This window comes from Motacilla alba, chromosome 3 (genome assembly GCF_015832195.1).
Source record: "Motacilla alba alba isolate MOTALB_02 chromosome 3, Motacilla_alba_V1.0_pri, whole genome shotgun sequence".
NCBI lineage: Eukaryota > Metazoa > Chordata > Aves > Passeriformes > Motacillidae > Motacilla > Motacilla alba.
Window position 1 is genome coordinate 19,075,874 of NC_052018.1, and position 19,005 is coordinate 19,094,878.

The 19,005-nt window shown below is 37.1% G+C and overlaps 1 protein-coding gene across 20 annotated transcripts in view; it reads left to right on the plus strand.

Annotated features, from left to right (window-relative positions):
- Nucleotides 1-19,005, plus strand: part of MYT1L (myelin transcription factor 1 like) — a 307,215-nt gene that overhangs the window by 185,245 nt on the left and 102,965 nt on the right. For 14 of the 20 annotated variants that reach the window (XM_038132858.1, XM_038132859.1, XM_038132860.1 and 11 more), the window contains exon 6: nt 17,128-17,501. In XM_038132858.1, coding sequence (XP_037988786.1) covers nt 17,128-17,501 — 374 coding nt within the window. The other 6 variants (XM_038132877.1, XM_038132862.1, XM_038132866.1 and 3 more) reach the window with 2 other exon arrangements.

Below are 19,005 nucleotides of genomic sequence, written 5' to 3' on the forward strand. Positions count from 1 at the left end.
AATAAGACACGGGTTTGAAAAATTTCTATCTGTAGGTGGCACCCAGGCTTATCAGAACAGGGTTGCCCTGCTCTTTTTTTTCTCCATCTTAGTGAAAATGATCTGAACTCTGCTAGAATCATCAAAAATGAGGTAGCATAAATCATATATGCAATAAATAAATAAAATTATAGCTATCTTTTCTTTCAAATTTTCATATTTTATGACATCAAGCACCTCAGATATTACTTGAGCTAGCAAAAGACAATGAAGAACATAGGAAATCAACTCAAGTATGAAGGAGGCCTGAAAATACATCATGATGTGTCTTTAAAGACTTCTGCTGAGATTTTTCAATAAGTTGAGACAGCCCTTTCAAAGACATCACTTCTTATTAGTGGTTTATATGAAGTACTGCTTCTAGTGGTGTCAACTCAGGACAGGGAAAGGAGGGGTAGTCCTGAGCGTCTTTGATGGCAATAATAAATCTAAATAAATATATCCACAGAATTAAAAATGCCCAGGGGATAGATAGCTCCTGAAGACATCCTCAGCACTCTGCAGCCTAGGACACTGTAAACAGTGATAACTTTACCCAGGTGACTGGACCTACAAAGTTGGTTTTCTGGCTATTCATCTGAATAACCTTCCCTAGAAAATCCTACAGCTTACTGGTGGCATGCAAAGGGATTGCAGAACCTAATGTCCTTTGGTTATTTGCAAGAACTAGTAGTGTCATGCTGCAAGTATCCATGGAAGAGTAAAGAAGGGGTTTAATGCCCAAGAGAAAATATTCCTGGGATTGAAATTAGGGCTGTATCTCAAATCTATGAATTATGATAAAATTGAAAACATTATCAAATACACTGAGATAGGATAGGACAGGATATGATTGGCTTTAAATGCCAATAACAGTAATTTTTAAAAAATGTTTTTTACCTTCAGTTTCCTGTGACTGGGGCAGATTTCTGTACCATCACATTTTTTATTTAAAGTCATGAACAGGCCACTGCATTGGATCCACAAGTAGTGGATGAATGCTTTCTATTCAGCTGATTCTTGTGGAAGAAATTCACCAAAGATACACACCTGCTGCTGTTTTTCACCCTCCTAATATCTCCAGGAGAAAATCTAACCTGTACTTGATGAATGGGGAATGAGTGTTCAGAAAAAAGGCTAGAGATAAAAGCTGGCATGCATTCAGCTTCTGCCTTAAGTCCAAAGGGTGCACTCTCATCAATGCTCTCTTGTTATGTGTCCAGCTCTGAAGTCACAGTAGAACTGTACTTTAAACATTAAGTTTGTCTAAATCAAGAGTCATAGAATTGTTAAGGTTGGACCAAGACCTTTGAGATCATGAAGTGCAACCATTAACTCAGCAATGCCCAGTCTATCACTAAACCATGTCCCCAAGTGCCATATCCAAACATCTTTTAAATACCCATATCCCCAGTGACTCAAACACTTCCCTGTGCATCCTGTTCCAATGCTTGATAATCCTCTCACTGAAGAATTTTTTTTTTCTCAGTACCCAACCTTAAACTCTCCTGGCACGATTTAAAGCTGTTCCCTCTCATCACTTGTTACTTTGAAGAGACCAACCCCCACCTGCCTATAACCTGCTTTCAGGTAGTTTTGCCTTCAGCCTCCTTCTCTCCAGCCTGTACAACCACAGTTTCCTCAGCAGATCCTCATCAGACCTGTGAAAACATTTATTTGGGCATTTTGATGCCATACTAAGTACATAGCATAGATAGTTTATCTTTAATCTCTCCTCTGCTTATTTCCATGTAGCACGTGCTTTTAAAAGCCCCCCGGTTTGTGATCTGTACAAAAATGCCACTCTTCCACTGTTTTCTTCTTTGTCAATAGTTTAGGACATCTTCTGGATTTGGTTGGAGGTGGTTTCTCCCATCTTCTGGGAACTTGCATTCTGTACTGTAAAGAATTTAAGATGTCAGGATGCTTGCATTCTTTTTTCTTCATCTGTATTTAAAAGGAGAGGGAAGGATATAGTTTTGTAACTTTGAGCAGTCAATTGGAGACAGAAGGACTCCATTTTCAGTCCAAGCATTAGCACTTCATAAGGAAAGAGTAATTTTAGAGACAAATTGAATAAATCCTGGGCTGGTAGTAAAGTACTGGTAGTAAAGAAGATGTCAGTGTGTTGTTTTGCATGAAGTACCAGAGAAGTGTGTACTCTAAACCTAGAGTATTAGGAAATCTCATGAGAAAGCAGTCTTCTGAGAAGAGTAAAACAGAGCTTCAGTTACCCCTGGCAAAAGCGGATATTAAACACAAATTGCTCAGACATTTCTCTGCATTTCTCTGTGTTCTGGATTAAATAATAGCTAAGGCTGGGATTGTGATTTTTCCCCTGACCATCTCCAAGTCAAAAGACTGAGTTGACTGAGTTAATCTCTGTTTCTGTGCAGGGAAAAAAAAAAAAAAAAAAAAAGCTTAAAGTTATTAATTTCAGGAGTGGAAATCCCCCTCTATAGAAAATACCTTCTGTACCTTCTACCAGCCTGGATTACAGTGTCTAAACTTTGCTGTGTGTTAAGTGCCTACATGTCCCTAGGTATTAGAAGAGGAGCAAACATACCTCACTTGGATGTGCAGAATTTCACTGTGCAGCTATGCATAGAAACAGAGCTGTAATGCTTTTGCTCCCTTGATAAACCAGGAGTTCGTGACTCTGCTACCACACAAGAAATTTGCATCCCTGACAGAAGTTGAGTCACGCCTCTAAATTCTACTCCAGTGCCTCTTGCTTTAGAGCATCTTTTTTATAGCAAAAGTTCATTTTTTACAAGAATTACCAAATGTTTTATTGTTATTTCGTATTTGCAAGGACAGTAAGAAAAATGTACTAGAATTGCTTACATTTAATGTAGACCTTGCTTGGGCATGGTTTCTTCTAGAATGATGAGCATTAACGGTTTGTTGGTTCTTAGTAACCATATGTACCACTTCAGGAGAAGGGGACAAGCAAGCAGTCATCTCAGACAAGAGGATATGTCATACATCATGACATACGTGATTGATTTTCTCTGACACGAGTCTCCTAGATGTTTGCATGACAGAGGCTACCAGAGAAAACCCCCTGGTTTTGAAATTTATTTCTTGTAAAATTCCACATATATCCCATACTTTGTGAAAGGAAGTAGAAGATGCAAAGCCCCAGTGAGATGGGTGGCTAAGTGCATCCAGTTTACAGGGTAACTGTATTTTATGCTCGTAAAGCTTTTTCAACTGTTAATATTAAAACATTTCACAAATGTACCTCAGTAGGCTCAGACTGTTTTGCAGTGTTAAGTACTTGATTTCAAATGACACCAAAGGTCATATCGCTTATAATGTTGTAATATGTTCATAACATGAGATTGACTCACAAGACTGGTTGTAGCAACTTTCTACCAGCACATATTTATAGGGCACAGGGCTTGGAACAGAAAGAAAAAAAATAATAGATTGTTTCTCTGTCTGAAAATGTAGGAATGATTGTGGCAGGATGTAATTGCATGACTTTATTTTGATTGGGGCTTTGGAATTAACATTTCTAGTTCTTAAAACGCAGACACTTAGCTCCTCTTTTTAATTCTGTGTGACATAAGGAATTATCAGCTTTACAGTTCTTCTGTCCCTTCCAGAATGGTGAACTTGTTCCAGTGCTTCTGGCAAGGCAAGTGTACTACTTTTTGAGTTGCAGTACTGCCTCTGCAGCATCTAGGTGTTGCTTGGAAATACTGACATTCTCAGAACTGACATGGCCTGGCTTTGCTTGGCTTGTGAGACCTAAAGAGATCACAGAAAAGGACAGACTGAGAAACTGAGTCAGAGTTATAAAACAAAGACCATTTTAGAAAGAATGCAAATAAATTCTGACTGCTGTGTTAACTTCAAACCTTGGGGTCAAGCTTGCGGCTTCCCAGTATGTTATTAAAAGGATGTAGGAAGAAGGACTGAAGAGTTAAAATGGCATTGACTAAAAGTGGAACAACTTATTTAAAATATCAGCATTTAATCAAAACTATGAAACAGAGAAAACACTTAGGTTTTTCTGTCTACTGTATTTGTTGATTTTTCTTTAAAAATTAAAGCAGTCCATCCAATTTAGAAATCAGTCTAGGGGAGAGATTGATAGAACAGCAACAGAACTGTCATGGTTACTTTAGATTTGTTAGAAGCAATTTTATTTTAAATTTTTTTTTTAGGTATACTGTGGGTTAAACTGATCTCTTTGGTAAGCAGGAATTTCATTCCTCTTAGACCAGGGAACTTTGTAATGATAGTGCTCTAGAGCTCTATAAAAAAACCACAAACTCAGAAATACAAAAGTTTATTGGCTGGTCTGAGAAATAGGGATAATGAGATTATACCAATTTTATTTTATACAATAAGGAAATTTAGAATCACCTGGTGAAGCGTCAGGAACAATTTACCTACTGACTACATTGCAGTATAACTTTGCATGATATCAGATAATTTGAAGTGACATCATACCTATGGTGCTTTTCATCCCTACCTTCAAAACCTTCCAGGTATTTTTAACACGAAGTGTCATCTTGCACCTGGCCCACCTTCTGTTTAGTACATTTACCAGTCAATTAGAGATGAGACAACAGTTTTCCCCCATTAAATTTCTACATCTGGGATTTTCACGAGAAGCATTTCACAACATATAAATCAGAAAATCAGCACACCATTTTAGAGCAGAACTATAAGTAGACCTTTGGTACTGAAATTGAAGACAAGGATCCACAAAATTACCAAGTCTGTAGTTGACCAAACTTGTAATAGAAAACCAATTTGTGTATTTCCTGAAGTGCCGCCAGCTATGTAAGCTGTGCTGCTCAGCACTTTGTATCTGCCATCTGTATCTTGAGATTTGCAGGCTGCAGGTACCATCATCCTCTGATCCAGAAGACACAGCAGGTATTCTCTGCTTGCACTGACATGCAGGCACCTCATTTATATAGACAGTATAGCATTCACACCCCTTTCACTGAACAAATTCATGGTAGTTGTGCATCCTGCATCAGCAGTGTTACTTAGGAAGCAACATACTGCTTTGGTTTTTCCACTAGCATGAATGGATGCAAGGATCATGTTAATTCTCAAGCTAGAGCCATACCTAAATGATGAAGGTAAAGACTGGCAAGGATCCTTCTGTCCTGGCTGTCGAAGTCAGGCCTTTGAGCAGAAGGAGCGTGAGGTTTTTTACAGAGAATAAAGAGGTTAGTCTAATGGCTAAAGGACTGCTCTAGAGGAACCTGATTTGGAGCCATAAGAGGTTGTTTGGGTAAAACCAACCAACCAACAAAAAAACCCAAAAAAACCAAAAAAAAAACCCAAAAAAAAAAAACCCAAGCAAAAACCCAAAGAAAGAAAGAACCCATCCACCTCAAAAAAACCCAAAAAAAACCAAACCAAACCAAACCAAAAAAAAAAAAAAACAAACAAAAAACCCCAAAAAACAACAAAAAACAAAAAACAAAACAAAAAAAAAAAAACAAAAACAAGAAAAAAAAACACCCCAAGAAAAAAGATAGGGTGCTCCATTTGCTTGGCAATTTTTTCAAACTTGTTAAAATTGCTGAATTGTCATTAAAAAGAAAAAAGATAACAGTAGGACACCGCCTGTGTCAAAACAGAAAGCAATAAAGTAGCCATACATACTACAGACAGGACTTTTCTACCTGAATCAGAAAGTGTCTTTTTTGGATTATGAGTCATATTTTCAAGATTATGCCTAAGTCAGAGTTGCAAGTACATGCAGACATCAAGAACAGAAAAGTTATTTTAGAAGCATTCTTTTCATAATCCTTCATATTTCTTAGTGTGGATATAGCACATGATTGCTCTCATGACTCCCAGGCTTATATACCTACATGTTATCAGTGGGGAATTTATTCTCTAAGGAACTGATGACCAGTGATGTTGCCACAACTATTATCATGATAGATCCCCAGATATAATGAGAACACTTTTAAAAGTAACTAACTCATTGCTAACCAAACTTCAGTGATGTGCTACAGATCAAATACCTCAAACTGTTAAAAAAATTAAAGTAACCTTTGAAGTGGCATGCACTTTCTAAAAAGTTGGCTTTTATCTTTTAAAACTAAAGAATCTTTTTCCCCTCTTGCCATCTTCCTGTTACACATTCCTATTTCCAGTCATTTCTCAATTTTACTCTTTGGTCCTTGGACAAGAACATGATTCTGGACCTTTTGCTATTCAGTCTTGCTACCTTTCCTGCCTATGCATCCTTAAAACTGAGCAGCTGAAATTCAGAGAGGGACAACTGCCACATTTCTCTTTAAAATCTAGCCATAGGAGGTATATTGGCAGCAGATTTTCAATGGAAAATGCCATTTCCTCCCACAGCCCAACTGCCACATTTAAACCATGCTGTGTGGGGCTTCCACTCTCTTGGGAGGCTATTTTCATTTGCCTTCAGAGATTCTTCTACAGTTTAATGGAACTAACTGTCAGCTATAAAAAGCAACATTACATGCCATAGTATTTTTTTAAATTGTGATATGACTCAAGTTGAAGCCTTCTTATTCTGCACTAGAATGTGATGGAATTCAGTTCGACTTCTTTGTTTGGGTTTTTTTCACCTGTACAGACATCCTTCCTTTCATCAGATATATCAAAAAATGCCACATTAAAGCAAAACCATTTAGACATCTGATTTTTAAAGTTATGTGATTAACCTATGCAGTAAGCTTTCATTTTTAGACTAGAGTATATCTAATTCTCCTAATAATGAAAAATTAAAGCTGAAAAACATCAGCTGAACATGAGATATAGATTTGTCCTTTGAGTATGCCAACAGCTTGAACCAATTTCATGATGAGTAAGCTTGTCACTTAGTAGAAATACTACCCGCAAGACTCCCTAATACTACACCAAAGCAACTTCTGCGTGCTGCAGGATACTAGTTCAGTAGATTATTATCACAAAAAAATATATGCCTTTCAGGGTGTAAGTCATGGCAGGGGGGAAGAGGTTCTCAATTCTTTAACAAGCAGAATTTAGAATATTTCACACTTGAATGACTCCTAACCAACCGTGCAAGACACAGAGCAATATCCTGTGGCTTAAGCTGGAGGTGAGACTGGTACATAAGCACTGAAGTGTTTGCAGCTTGTATCATTTTGCTTTTGTCATTTTTTTCCTGTAATTTCAGATGTTTACTGATGACAGTCTTGTGTTAGAAGGCTGCTCCACACCATTGTTCCTTTCCACTGTTTATATTCTGTAGCTGTTAGCTTTTTTGATCAAGTAAGAATCTTATTGCTATAGTTGCAGGAAAGTTGTTGTATTGTATTTCTTAATTCCAAGGCCAATGTCTTTCTTAGTTAAAATTAAGTTGGGAGTCAGTGCTATTGTGTGTCTGTAGAGAAATGATGAGAAGATTATTTATGATTGGAATCAGTAGATGATTGTATCACTATAGTAGCCCCGCATTATAGATGTGGTAAAACGACAGCATACTCGATTACTCAATATTTAAATACATGCTAGAATGATAGTTTGACCTATTGTGTTGTTAAACATGATATAAGGGTGTTGATTCTACTAATAGGTATCTAGCCATGTTTTTAGATGATGGACAGTATAGCTACATGAACCACCTTTGATTTCCAGCAGTTTATTTTCGTTGGTTTTTGAATGCTTGAACATAGTGTGCTGAATTGCTTAAAGGAAATCTCATTTAAAATATTGGAACAGAAAGATTTCATGTCATATTCAAGGCTCAAACATCGTGACTGTGCAAAAATATTTTGTTACTGATTGATGCACTCGTGTAGCATATTCTGAGCCTTTCAAATTGGTCATGATTGATTGTGAACTTTTTAATTTTATGATAATAAAATGAAAAATAAATAAATTGAAATTTGCCCTTCCCACTACCTGTAAACAAAGTTGTCATTACCATGGAGGCTGAAAACACAGGATACACACAAATCTGGACACCTTGACTGCTCTAGATGATGATTTTATTCAACTCAATGTAGCCAACATAATTTTAATCTCTGTAGAAAAATAGAAGTTTTTCTTTCTCAAAGTTTTTCTCCAAATTTATATATTTTTTTAGATAAATGTGGACTTCAGAATTTTGATTTAGTGCAGAAGTCAGTGTTCTCTGAGTTAGTGCAGAAATGATCACTGACTCTGCATGTTCCCATTTTTATGTGTCTGGGTTGCATCTAAATCAACATCAAAGTGTGCAGAATCAATAACCACTTAGCAAAACTTGATTATATGCATTTCATCTAATGAATCAATGAGTCATTAAACCTGTGGTCTTCGCACTATCCTGCACTCTTTGATCAGCCCCAGTATTCAAGCATCTGGCAACAAGACATTTTCAATTGTGTCTTCTTGCTCTTGAACACACAGTTCAGTTTGGTATTTGCTGTCCTAAGATTAGAGGGAAACTCCACATTTATCTGACATTGGAGCATACAGGTAGTCTTGAAAAGATTGCGAAGCTGTAGGGGGGAGAATTATTCAAGTTAAGTGATGCAGCAGCTGCAGAAAGGAAAGAAACAGGTTTTTGGGTTCTCATTATGAAGGTATTATGGCATGTGGTTTTGCATTCTATTAGGTATTGTCTTTATTGAATCTGGACAGACAATTAAAAAGAAAAAGAAGAGAGAGAAAAATTCTTGGACTTTTCTCACTTTTAACAGATTCCTAAGTGGTAGAAATACAATCACCGACACCTTCCTTTATTGTCACTACACAAAGTGTCTAAGAAAGATAAGATAAATAGCCTCCCAGGAGACTCCTATTTCTCTGCCCTGAGTCATGAAGGTATCTTAGCATGACATGCATAGACTTAGGTTTTGGAAGCCGTGAGGTAGATGAGAGAGGAACCCCATCAATGACATCATAAGGGGCATCGTGGGGCAATCAGATATTGTATTGATTTAGTTGTATAAATACTTTAATAACTTGAATAATCAACAACTGCAGGGCATGTACTTATGCTGCCACATAACTTTTTAGCCTCATGGTGTGTTGCATGTATTTTTGCGTCTTGCTTGTAATGAGTTCTCCATGGCTGAGAGTTTTCCCCTGTATTTGTACAACACGTAGAAATACATTGCTGTGCCTCACTTTCCTTCACTGAACAGCTGTTGTGTTCAACTAATTCAATAAACTTGTTTGAAAGGATTGGTTATTGCAAAACTTAAAGTTTCCTTTTAGTTGTCATGTCCCAAGAGCAGAGTTTTTGGTGGTGGGTGAAATGATCTCATCAGCCAGAGGGCTGGTTAGTTTGTCAGTGGTCTCCCAGGGTGCAGTAACACCAGTTTGGAGTCTTAGTGAACTGTGATGGGGAGATACTTCACATGGCGATGTATAGGGACCAATGAAATTAGATTCCTGCTTTGACTTAATTTACTGTTACTATATTAACTACATCAAAGCTATTCTACTTAATTTGTTTAAAAATACATATTTCAATATCTGAATTTCTAAAAGAAAAAAAGTACTTAAGTCTTTAGCTTCATCATTTACTTCTGGCACATCATTCTTTCTCATATTATTTTTACTTTTAACTCTTTTGGCAGTGCTGGTTTGTAGGTACCAGTTCTTCTTTATAGTTCATTTAGTTAAATATTTCTATACACAAGTGGATCTGTGGTATGTTCATGGTTATTCATATGTTTATAAAGGCTCTGAGATGCAAAAGTATGGACTTGGCTTTTAAAACTCTATTAAGAAAGTATCATGTCTTCCTCTGCTGTTTGAGATCCAGCATGCTTCTGGTCACTTCTGTAATTTTTCTTACTGTTCCATAATGTGGAAGAGTAAATATTTGCAACTCCAGAAGGAAAAGCAGTTTGAATATTTTATATTTCACTCATTCCTGTCACTGTAGCTTGTACCTATTAAGGTAAATTAATAGTTTTCACTTTACTTAACTGAATTACTATTGTATACATACCTAAACTGAAAAGTCAGGAAAGTTCTATTTGTTACAAATAAATGAAGTAAAGATGGTGTGTTTTGATACTGCACATATAAAAGCACTTCCTGCTTATAAGTATCTGATTTATTTGATCAGAGACAGAAACTCATGAGAAAGCCTAAAATACAGGAAAACTGTAGACATGAGTTTATTGTATTTTAAAAGATATTTGTTAATTTAAATTATAATTTAAATACATAAAAGCATATTAATTTGGTCACACTTTAACAAAAATATTTAAGCATGTGAAACCAGATTTTCCAAAGCACTGGCTCTGGGTTAGTGCCCTAACCCCAGCTGAGAAGATAGAGGTTTGGCAGTCATTCTGTAAGTGGCCTTAGATGCCATGGTGCTTGGCAGTGCAATGGTTGCAAGAAGCATGCCTGATTCTGGAACGTTATTCAGGGCTCTGGCTCAGTTGCCATCAGGCTCCTGGAAAGCAAATTTGAGTAAGCCTGTCTTTTAGATGGCATTCATAGCACATAGGATGCTAGCACAGGGAATTTTAATTCATCTGGTGGGAAGCACCAAAACCAGTGTGTCCCAGCTCCATCTTCTAGCCTGCAATTAGCCATCTCTAAAATAAAAGCCCCAAACCTCCATGTCTTGCTTGGACTTTGACTTGTTGCTTTTCCCATTTTCTCTTCTATTTTCTCTTCTCTTCTGTAGTTGTCACAGCCTGGGAAAGTTTGACTCAATGCCTCCCATATCCAAAAAGAGTATGCAGGCATTATGTGGGGCTTTTGTGGGGTAGAAAAGATTCCTGATCAGTGTGGCTTAGAGAAGTACTATGTAATTTCCCACATGAAGTTTGACTTTACCACCCTGCAATTTGCACTGTCCACTACTGCTCATTCCTGTGGCAAGTTGGTGTACTTTAAGCAGTATTCAAATATGGATGGAAAATCATCTTCAGCTGAAGGAGTTTGTTCTTGTGACTGAGTAGGCAAATAGCTAGGCTTTCTGAATTTATTATCATTCTTTCATTCCTATCAATTAATTGATCCAACTTCACCAGGAGAGCTACTAGCTCTTCTTTGTAAAAGTGCATAGTCCGCTGGGAAGAACTTCCTACTGGAGTGCAGGGAATTCAAGCTGTAGGGTTTGCTGGAATCTAAATATTTATTTTCAGGTCAACTTCCATCAATTGATAATATCGGCCCTTTCAAGCTATTAGTCACTGCCTTGAGCGTGATTTAAAACATTGCATTGTTATGCAAATTAATTAGATTTGCTCATTCTTAAAAGGCTGGATTTGTTAGAGGACTTACCTGATAAATGCCTGTTTTCTCAATACCCTAAAACTCTTCATCTGGAGGTCTGGACTTAGATGTTTTCTAGCCCAAACCAAAAATAATACTTAACAATATCCAGTGGGACAAGTATTGATGCCTTGGGAACCTTCTGCCTGAAGCCTTTAGCAGAAGTTTGCTTCCAAGCATATTCTTCCTAATTTGCTATCTTAAAAACTGTGCATGATAGAATTCCAGCTCAGAACCACTTCAGATACAGAAGTACTTAATTTAGTCTTTCTGATAACCTCATTAGGTATATAGCAAATTTTTAACTTCTATTCCCTACCAAAAGTTTTGGTTTCTGTTAAATTGAATTCGCATTAAAAAGAAGAATGAGAACACTATTTCTAGAGACACTTCTTAGTTTGAAAAAAGGTTTCATTAGATTTTTCAAAGTACTACTAAGAAAGAAAAGGATAACAGTACTCCAAGAAAAAATATTACTTAGATTTAGAGCATAACATTAGCATTATGTTATTTTTCTTCACTTGGATCTTATAGCATGAGACATCTGAAATAATAGATTCAATAGAGAAGAGATACAACTGAAAAAAAGAATGCTGGTAAACACAGCACATAGGAATTACTTTATCCAGACTGGGTATTTAAATTTGACTGAACTCTTAATAGTCATATAACCTCCCTTTCTCATTTTCTCATTTTCCTCTAAGAGGAAAACCTCCTCCAGATAAAGGTGTTCTAGCTTTGGTGTGCAAGTTGTCATATTGTGGAGGGAAAACTATTGGTCAGTAATCTGATTTAGAAAACCTTGTGTATTTATTTGGACTTATACTATGTGTATTTAAATATATATGGTAATTGTTGCAGACTAGAAATAATAACTATACTAATTATACTGAAAATTATATTCTATTCGTAATAAAATATATTAAAATCAATATATTCAAGTCTAGACAAGAAATACCTATTTCCTGAACTATACTCCTGTTGAATGTATCCATGAGTAGCATCATAAAGTTTTTAATAGAGAAAAATTGCATGAAAGTTAAAAAAATACTGTAAGTCATCTTCTAACTAAGGAGTATAAGCTTATATATTATTTCTTCAATTTCTTCCATTATTAATGTCTCTATGTCCTCTTGGAGCTTATCACTATGAAATTCAACAACATTCTTTCCACAAGAATTATTCATGACAGATTCCAAAAACCAGAGATGACTGAGACACACAGCAAAGCATTGCAGAATATTTGAAAGTGTGTCTCAGGAAGCCCAGATACCCTGCTGAACACCAAGAGAGCTGAAGCGTGAGGAGAAAATAAGACAAACACAGCTGACCAGGGAAATACAGGGAGCAATGAAAGAATGGATAAAGGCAGACACGACACATAAATCAATGGGGTCAGTGCTCTGAGCAGGGATAAACAAGTCTAAAAATAACCAAATAAGGGAAGGATCACAGAAGCCAAAATTGAAAATGCAGAGAAAATTGGAGAAGCTGTAAGGACAAACAATAACAGCTTTCACAAATATATGAGGAACAAGAGGTCAATGGGAGAGACTGTCATCTCCATACGTGGGGAAGTCAGTGGCAGAGGCTGCTGGGAAGCCAGCGCAGCTTTCCCCTTTTTGTGCTCACTGGGATACCACAGGGAACACGCCAGAAACATAGAGAAGTGTCCTGGAGGCAGAATCTGAAAAATTAATGAAACAAAGGATGAGAGCGGAGCAGGTTAAGAAAGAAAAAGAAGAAAATAGGGCAGCTATTAACAGCAGGCTTCAGGTCTGGTGGCCTGTTTCCCAGGTTTCTGAAACACATGGTGAGGGTTTTTTAAACTCTTTCAGCCTATGAAATCTGCAGTACATGAGGTATATATATATGCTGTGTGAGGTATACAGTTGAAAGGCAGAAGGAAGCCAGTGCAAGCCAGCATTGCAAAGGTTTTATATGAAAAATCATTGCAACGGCAGCTTTGTCAAGTATAAATCCAAGTACAGACAAAACCAGATTTAGGGTTGTGGAATATCTGGTACAAATTAATTAGGAGAGTTTACAAAAGCTGAGTTGAAGTTAACTAGTGATAGAAAAAGGAGTAATGAATAGAAACTGGAAGAGAAGAAATTTAGGCTGGATAGGAGGAAGAAATTTTTTGCTGTGAGTAGTGATGTTGTGGATCCCCCATCCCTTGAAAATGTTCAAGGCTGGCTTGGACAAGGCCGTGATCAATCTGGTCTCGTGGGAGGTGTCTCTGTCCATGGCAGAGGGGTTCAAATAGATGATCTTTAAGATCCCTTCCAACCTAAACTATTCTGTGATTCTTTGAACTAGCATAACCCATTTCCTTAGAAAAAGTACATATTTCCAAGCCTTAATGTTGAGTCCAGCCACTACAATATACAGATACTTGTTTCTTGTAGTTGCTGATGTATCCTCAGTTTTAATTCTATAAGCAAAGACACTGACCATAGATTCATAAAGATGTAAACTAAAGTCAAAGTTCACAGTTTTACTTGAATAGCTGAGATCCAAATACTTATTTAATGAGATTTATAAAAGCATCAAAGTCATCACACAGCTTACTGGAATTGATTTCCATTGCCAATTATGCACTTACCAGGGGGTCCTGAATCCCAAGTAATGCCAGAGATTCTCACAAACTTTATAATATATTGTGTGGAAGACCATAAAGATGTGGCAAAGTCTTAAAGATGACAAAAAATGGCAGTGATGATTTCTTTCTACCTTTGACCAATCATTTGTATCTAAAAAGTCGTGCAGTTCTTTGTAGTTGTCAAATACAAAAATTAAACAACAGTTCAAACCAAAATAAATGTATTTGTTATCCCCCTGTCCTTTGCCTCACTTCTTACACTTCTGTGAATTCCAAATGAGATTGTTTTGGGCCATTACAAGTATTTGGTATTCTTAAATGAAAAAAAGATTGGATCAGGATGAAATTAATGTTCTGGCTTTGGTGTGACAAAATGGCCATGGTTGGATGGGACTTTGAGCAACCTGATCTAGTGAAAGGTGTCCCTGCCTATGGCAGGGGTGTTGGAAGTAGATGGTCTTTAAAGTCCCATCCAAACCAAGCCTTTCCATGATTCTATGAAAAATTATAGTTTGTATGAATGCCAGTGGGGAAAAATGTTCACAGTTACACACCCATGGGTGCCCTTTTAGTTCAGAGCTGCCCAAAGTGTCATCAATGCAAAGTTCTAAGAAGGTTATAATAAGAGGAAGAAAGGAAATCCTGGAGATTTCTGTGGGTAGGCCTACTCACATCTTTGGGAATAAAGACCAGGATTTTGAGAACATATAACTTAACAAATAATGCCATTGAAGAAGCTATGGTGAGGGTAGCATGCATCTGAAAGAAAAGGAACAGAAACCAAGAAAGCAAGACACATCCATTCAGTAATTGTTAACCTGTCTGCTTAAATCATATTGAACTGATGTGCAAGTTTCTAAAACCTGCCTGAGCCCCAGGACGTGATCAACTCTTGTTTTCCAGGATGCAGCCTCTGTTAGACACCTAAGTGAAACAGATTCCTCCCTAATTATCCAGCCATTTTCCTCAGCACAACACACACTCTGAAATTCTAGTTCTGAGGAAAATATTATCTGCCTTCTCTCAGAGCTCCATGTGGAGAGTTTAAATAGGCAACTGCTGAAACCCCGTAGCACCAGGGGAAGCAGAAAATAGACCTGGAGTGGTCAGAACTACAGGAAACAGTGCTTCCCTTTCACCCCAGGTGTTCTGCAGTGTCCAGACTGATGGAGATTGAATTCCTGTTTGTGGCTTCACTGTGATTATGTGGAATGTTTTTCATGGAAACATGTCCTACATTTCCCCTTGTTTCTGGGCAGCTGGGTCCTGACCAAGAGGAGGACTCAACAGAACAAGAAGGGGAGGACTGTCATTTGGCACTGAACTCTAGTGGTGATCTAGGACAAGGGTTTCTTCTATATCTATCGGTTTTACTTTGAAGTGTCGTTAGATAGAAACAAATATAGTCCAAAGAGAGAACACCAGAAGCTTAGCGCTCCCTATTTTTTCAGGTTTAGGGCTCTTAAAATTAGTGAAGATTTGGGGTTTTGCTTGCCTGTTGCATCAGAGTTTCTTGCTTCCAGGTGCACTGGGGCTTATCTCCCGTAAGAGGATGCTCTTCCACCAGATATTCCTTTTGGATGGAACATGGCTCTGGTATCTGGAGGCTGTGGATCTATTTCCCCCTCTAGCCTGCACCACTAGGCCTCAACTTCGATGCAGGTGTCTGGAATCCATAATCTGCTAGGATTACTACCCTAATCCCAAGTGAGGTACATTGGAATCTGGCTAGATGGATGTGCTTAAAATTTATGCAGCATTTCTATATAGTGTTAATGGAGGCAGGTGTTTTTAGGCATGCTGAATTAGACTTCAAAGACTCCTATTGTCCCCACAGAGAGAAAGGTGCTTGTGTTGCACAGAGATCTCCTGTAGCAGGGGTTTCATGAATACCATCTTTTGTGACTCTCTCTGTTCCTTAGATATGTGTATGCCAGGCAGACTGTGAGCAAGTGATTTGAGATTTAGGTGAGACAATACCTAAGTTAGGCACTTAAATAAAGTGATTGGGTGCTTAAATTGAATTGTTTTTACCCAAGCAGCAGTTTAAGTAATTGGGATGTATAGCTGCTGGGATGCAATTAAATTAGACCAAGATCAAGACTATGAGGACACCACATAGTGTAGTACTAAATGTGGTGAAGCACTAGATTTTTCAGTGGTCTGTCAATAGAATATGAAGCATTATTAGAGTGGAAGAAAATAAGAGATCCTCAGAGTATTGGGATAAAGGGCGAAAGAATATAACATAAAAGGGCAAGTTATTAATAGATATGCAGAAAAAGTTATAAAGAACAGTTGAAATATCCCAAAACTAGTTAATCACAGGAAGAAGATTAAAAACTGATATAGCTTGAGTAATGTTGTAATCAGAATGAAAAAGTTTAAAGAGGAAGTTCTTTGAACAAAAAATAATGCATGTGTGCAGTCACTCGGCACAGAAGGTTATAGAGGTTATGCAAGGGAGATCAGGTTCAACAAACTCAGATTATGCAACCTTTGAGAAATGAGTGGCTACTTTGGTAGAAGACTAGGACTCTGAAATTCTATTTCTGTTACAATGCATAAAAATGATCCATAAGGAAGTGGCACTCAATTTTGAAAAGTCCTTCTTCATTGACAGAAGATTTTATTTATTGATTGGATTTTTTAATATGAGAACACTTGTAACACTGGTTATGATAATTATTTGGGTTGGTTGTGTTGGGGAGCTTGCTTTCCCATTTGCAGCCTTGTAGCATATGATGGAGAAAAACAGTGGGGAATTTAAGAGCAATTAATTATTAGTTTTTTTATTATTATGTTATAATGTGTAATAATGAAAACAACATTCAAAATATGATCATATTTTATTATTTAAACATAATTGAATTGAAACATAATTGCACACAATCAAAATATTGAATACTACAAAATTTTGAAGCATTGCTTTATTCCTGAATTTTGTACTGCTAGCTACAGGTAGGACAAGATTGCTGGTTTTTTAACTATATTCATCTGCCTAAAAAAGGAGATAAATAATGTAAAAGATAAAAATTAATGAGAAGGAGAAACACACATTTGTATCACTTCTGAAACGGTTATGCTGTTGTGTATGTGTGACATTTTCAGGCAAATAATAGTCACTTGCATTTTCACAGGTTTTGTGTCCTCCCCTTTGAACATAACTTTACTTTGAAAACATGCATTTTATGAACAGCAACTAATCATGATGTAGAATTAGAATATGACTTAATAAAATCTGGGGGATAATGTTATAATTTTTATCTTTTATTTTTGAACAGTGTTTATGGCTGTCCATTGGCAAAAAAAAGAAAAACACAAGATAAGCAACCCCAAGAACCAGCCCCCAAAAGAAAACCCTTTGTGGTTAAAGCAGACAACTCTTCAGTAGATGAGTGCTATGAAACTGATGGAACAGAGGAGATGGATGAAAAGGAAGAGGAAGAGGAAGAAGAGGATGAAGAGGAGGAGGAATATTCTGATGATAATGAGGAGCAAGGTGACGAGGAGGAGGATGATGAGGAGATAGATCGAGAAGAAGAAGAGGAGATTGAGGAGGAAGAAGAGGAGGATGAAGAGGAAGGTGAAGATGTGGAGGATGAAGAGGAGGAGGAAGAAGAAGAGGAGGAAGAAGAGGAGGAGGAGGAAGAACGTGGTAATAATCAGAGTATTAGTAAAAAGTAAACAATGTGTGTTTTCTGGGTTAATCTTCTAGTGTGGTGTGTGAGGATTTAGCTGTTCAGTTCTCATTAAAGCTAATGGAAGTCATGCAGTTAAATCTCTCTGCTCCACACTGAAAATATACCCCACTGTGTTCTCTTAACATTTCTTTTAATAAGTCTGTCTTCCAAATGTTTTTAATACACCAGCACTCACATTTCAAACAAAGAGGGTGGAGGTATGTTTGTGCTAAAAATGCTTGCGTAAAATATAATCCTAGTGTGGATTAATGCATGCAGTTACCAGGAGAGAATATTCACGAAGGTACAAGCAAAGCATCAGCTACAGCTGGGTGCCTGTACTGATCATTTGCAAGGGTATTTGCTAGATCTGTTTACAGAATGTCAACAATTGCCCACATAAATTCTGTCACAAGTTTGCAGATAATTTTTGTGAGCAAAAATGGACCTCTTCCCATTGAAAATTCTGCCCTATACTTCCCCCTACCCCAAGAAACTATTCAGTACTAACTATTGTAATATACTTTGGTTCTTTTAGACTTCAATTCTCTGTGCTTTAGTTGATTTTATTAAAAATATAGCAAGTGACAGTTTTACATAGATAACGTCTTTCTAAAGTTTATATATTTTTGTTATCATGCCATGGCATAAATGCCATTTAGACATAGAGGTTACTGGTAGTAACCAAAATATTGCAGTAGCAATATGATTAGCCTATTCAACTTTCTCTTTTTTTTGGGATATTGGACTTTATATAATACTTTCAAAATATGTAATCACTGTCCATTTACTCTTTATGCTGATGACAGACATCATAATGCACTGGGGTGAAATGAAGGAATCATGCAAAAATTAATGAGCTATCTAAAAAGTATTTTGTTCCCATTTCCAGGGAACACGTTTTTGGTTGGGTAGATTCACCTTTCTAACCAATAAAAATATAAGAAAAGCTTTCAGCACTCCTCAGTTGGATTCCTCTTAGGAACCAGGTATGAAAGTTGTGTGACTTTTGTTTCAGCATTCTGTAAGGTCAGATCTTAAATCTTAAAGACTTTGGAAGTGTTCTTTCTCTTTGGGTGAGATGGTGGCCAGCTGGGTGGCTATCAGAGTTTTCTCAGATACTGCATCTCTAGTGTTTCCTCCATTGCCTGAATTTACCACAAAATTGGTAGAGGATACATTGTCAGTCATAAAAGTTGCATGAGTTTGATGCAACAAGGAGGTAATTTCCTTTTGCAGAGAAGTCTGCTGTTGCAGGGCCTGGAAGAGAAGCTGTGTTAGATCAGGCTGATGTGCAACTGCTGTTGCTCTCTTGATGAGCATGTGTGGAATGTCCAGCAGTTTCTTTAAAAATAGTGGTGGCTAAGTTTTTTAGTGTATAGATTATGGTGCAACTGCTGCTGTGATTTCAGCTGACATTAAAACTTTGAATCTACATTGTCAAAAATGATGAAAGAAAAAAAAACATAAATCAAAACT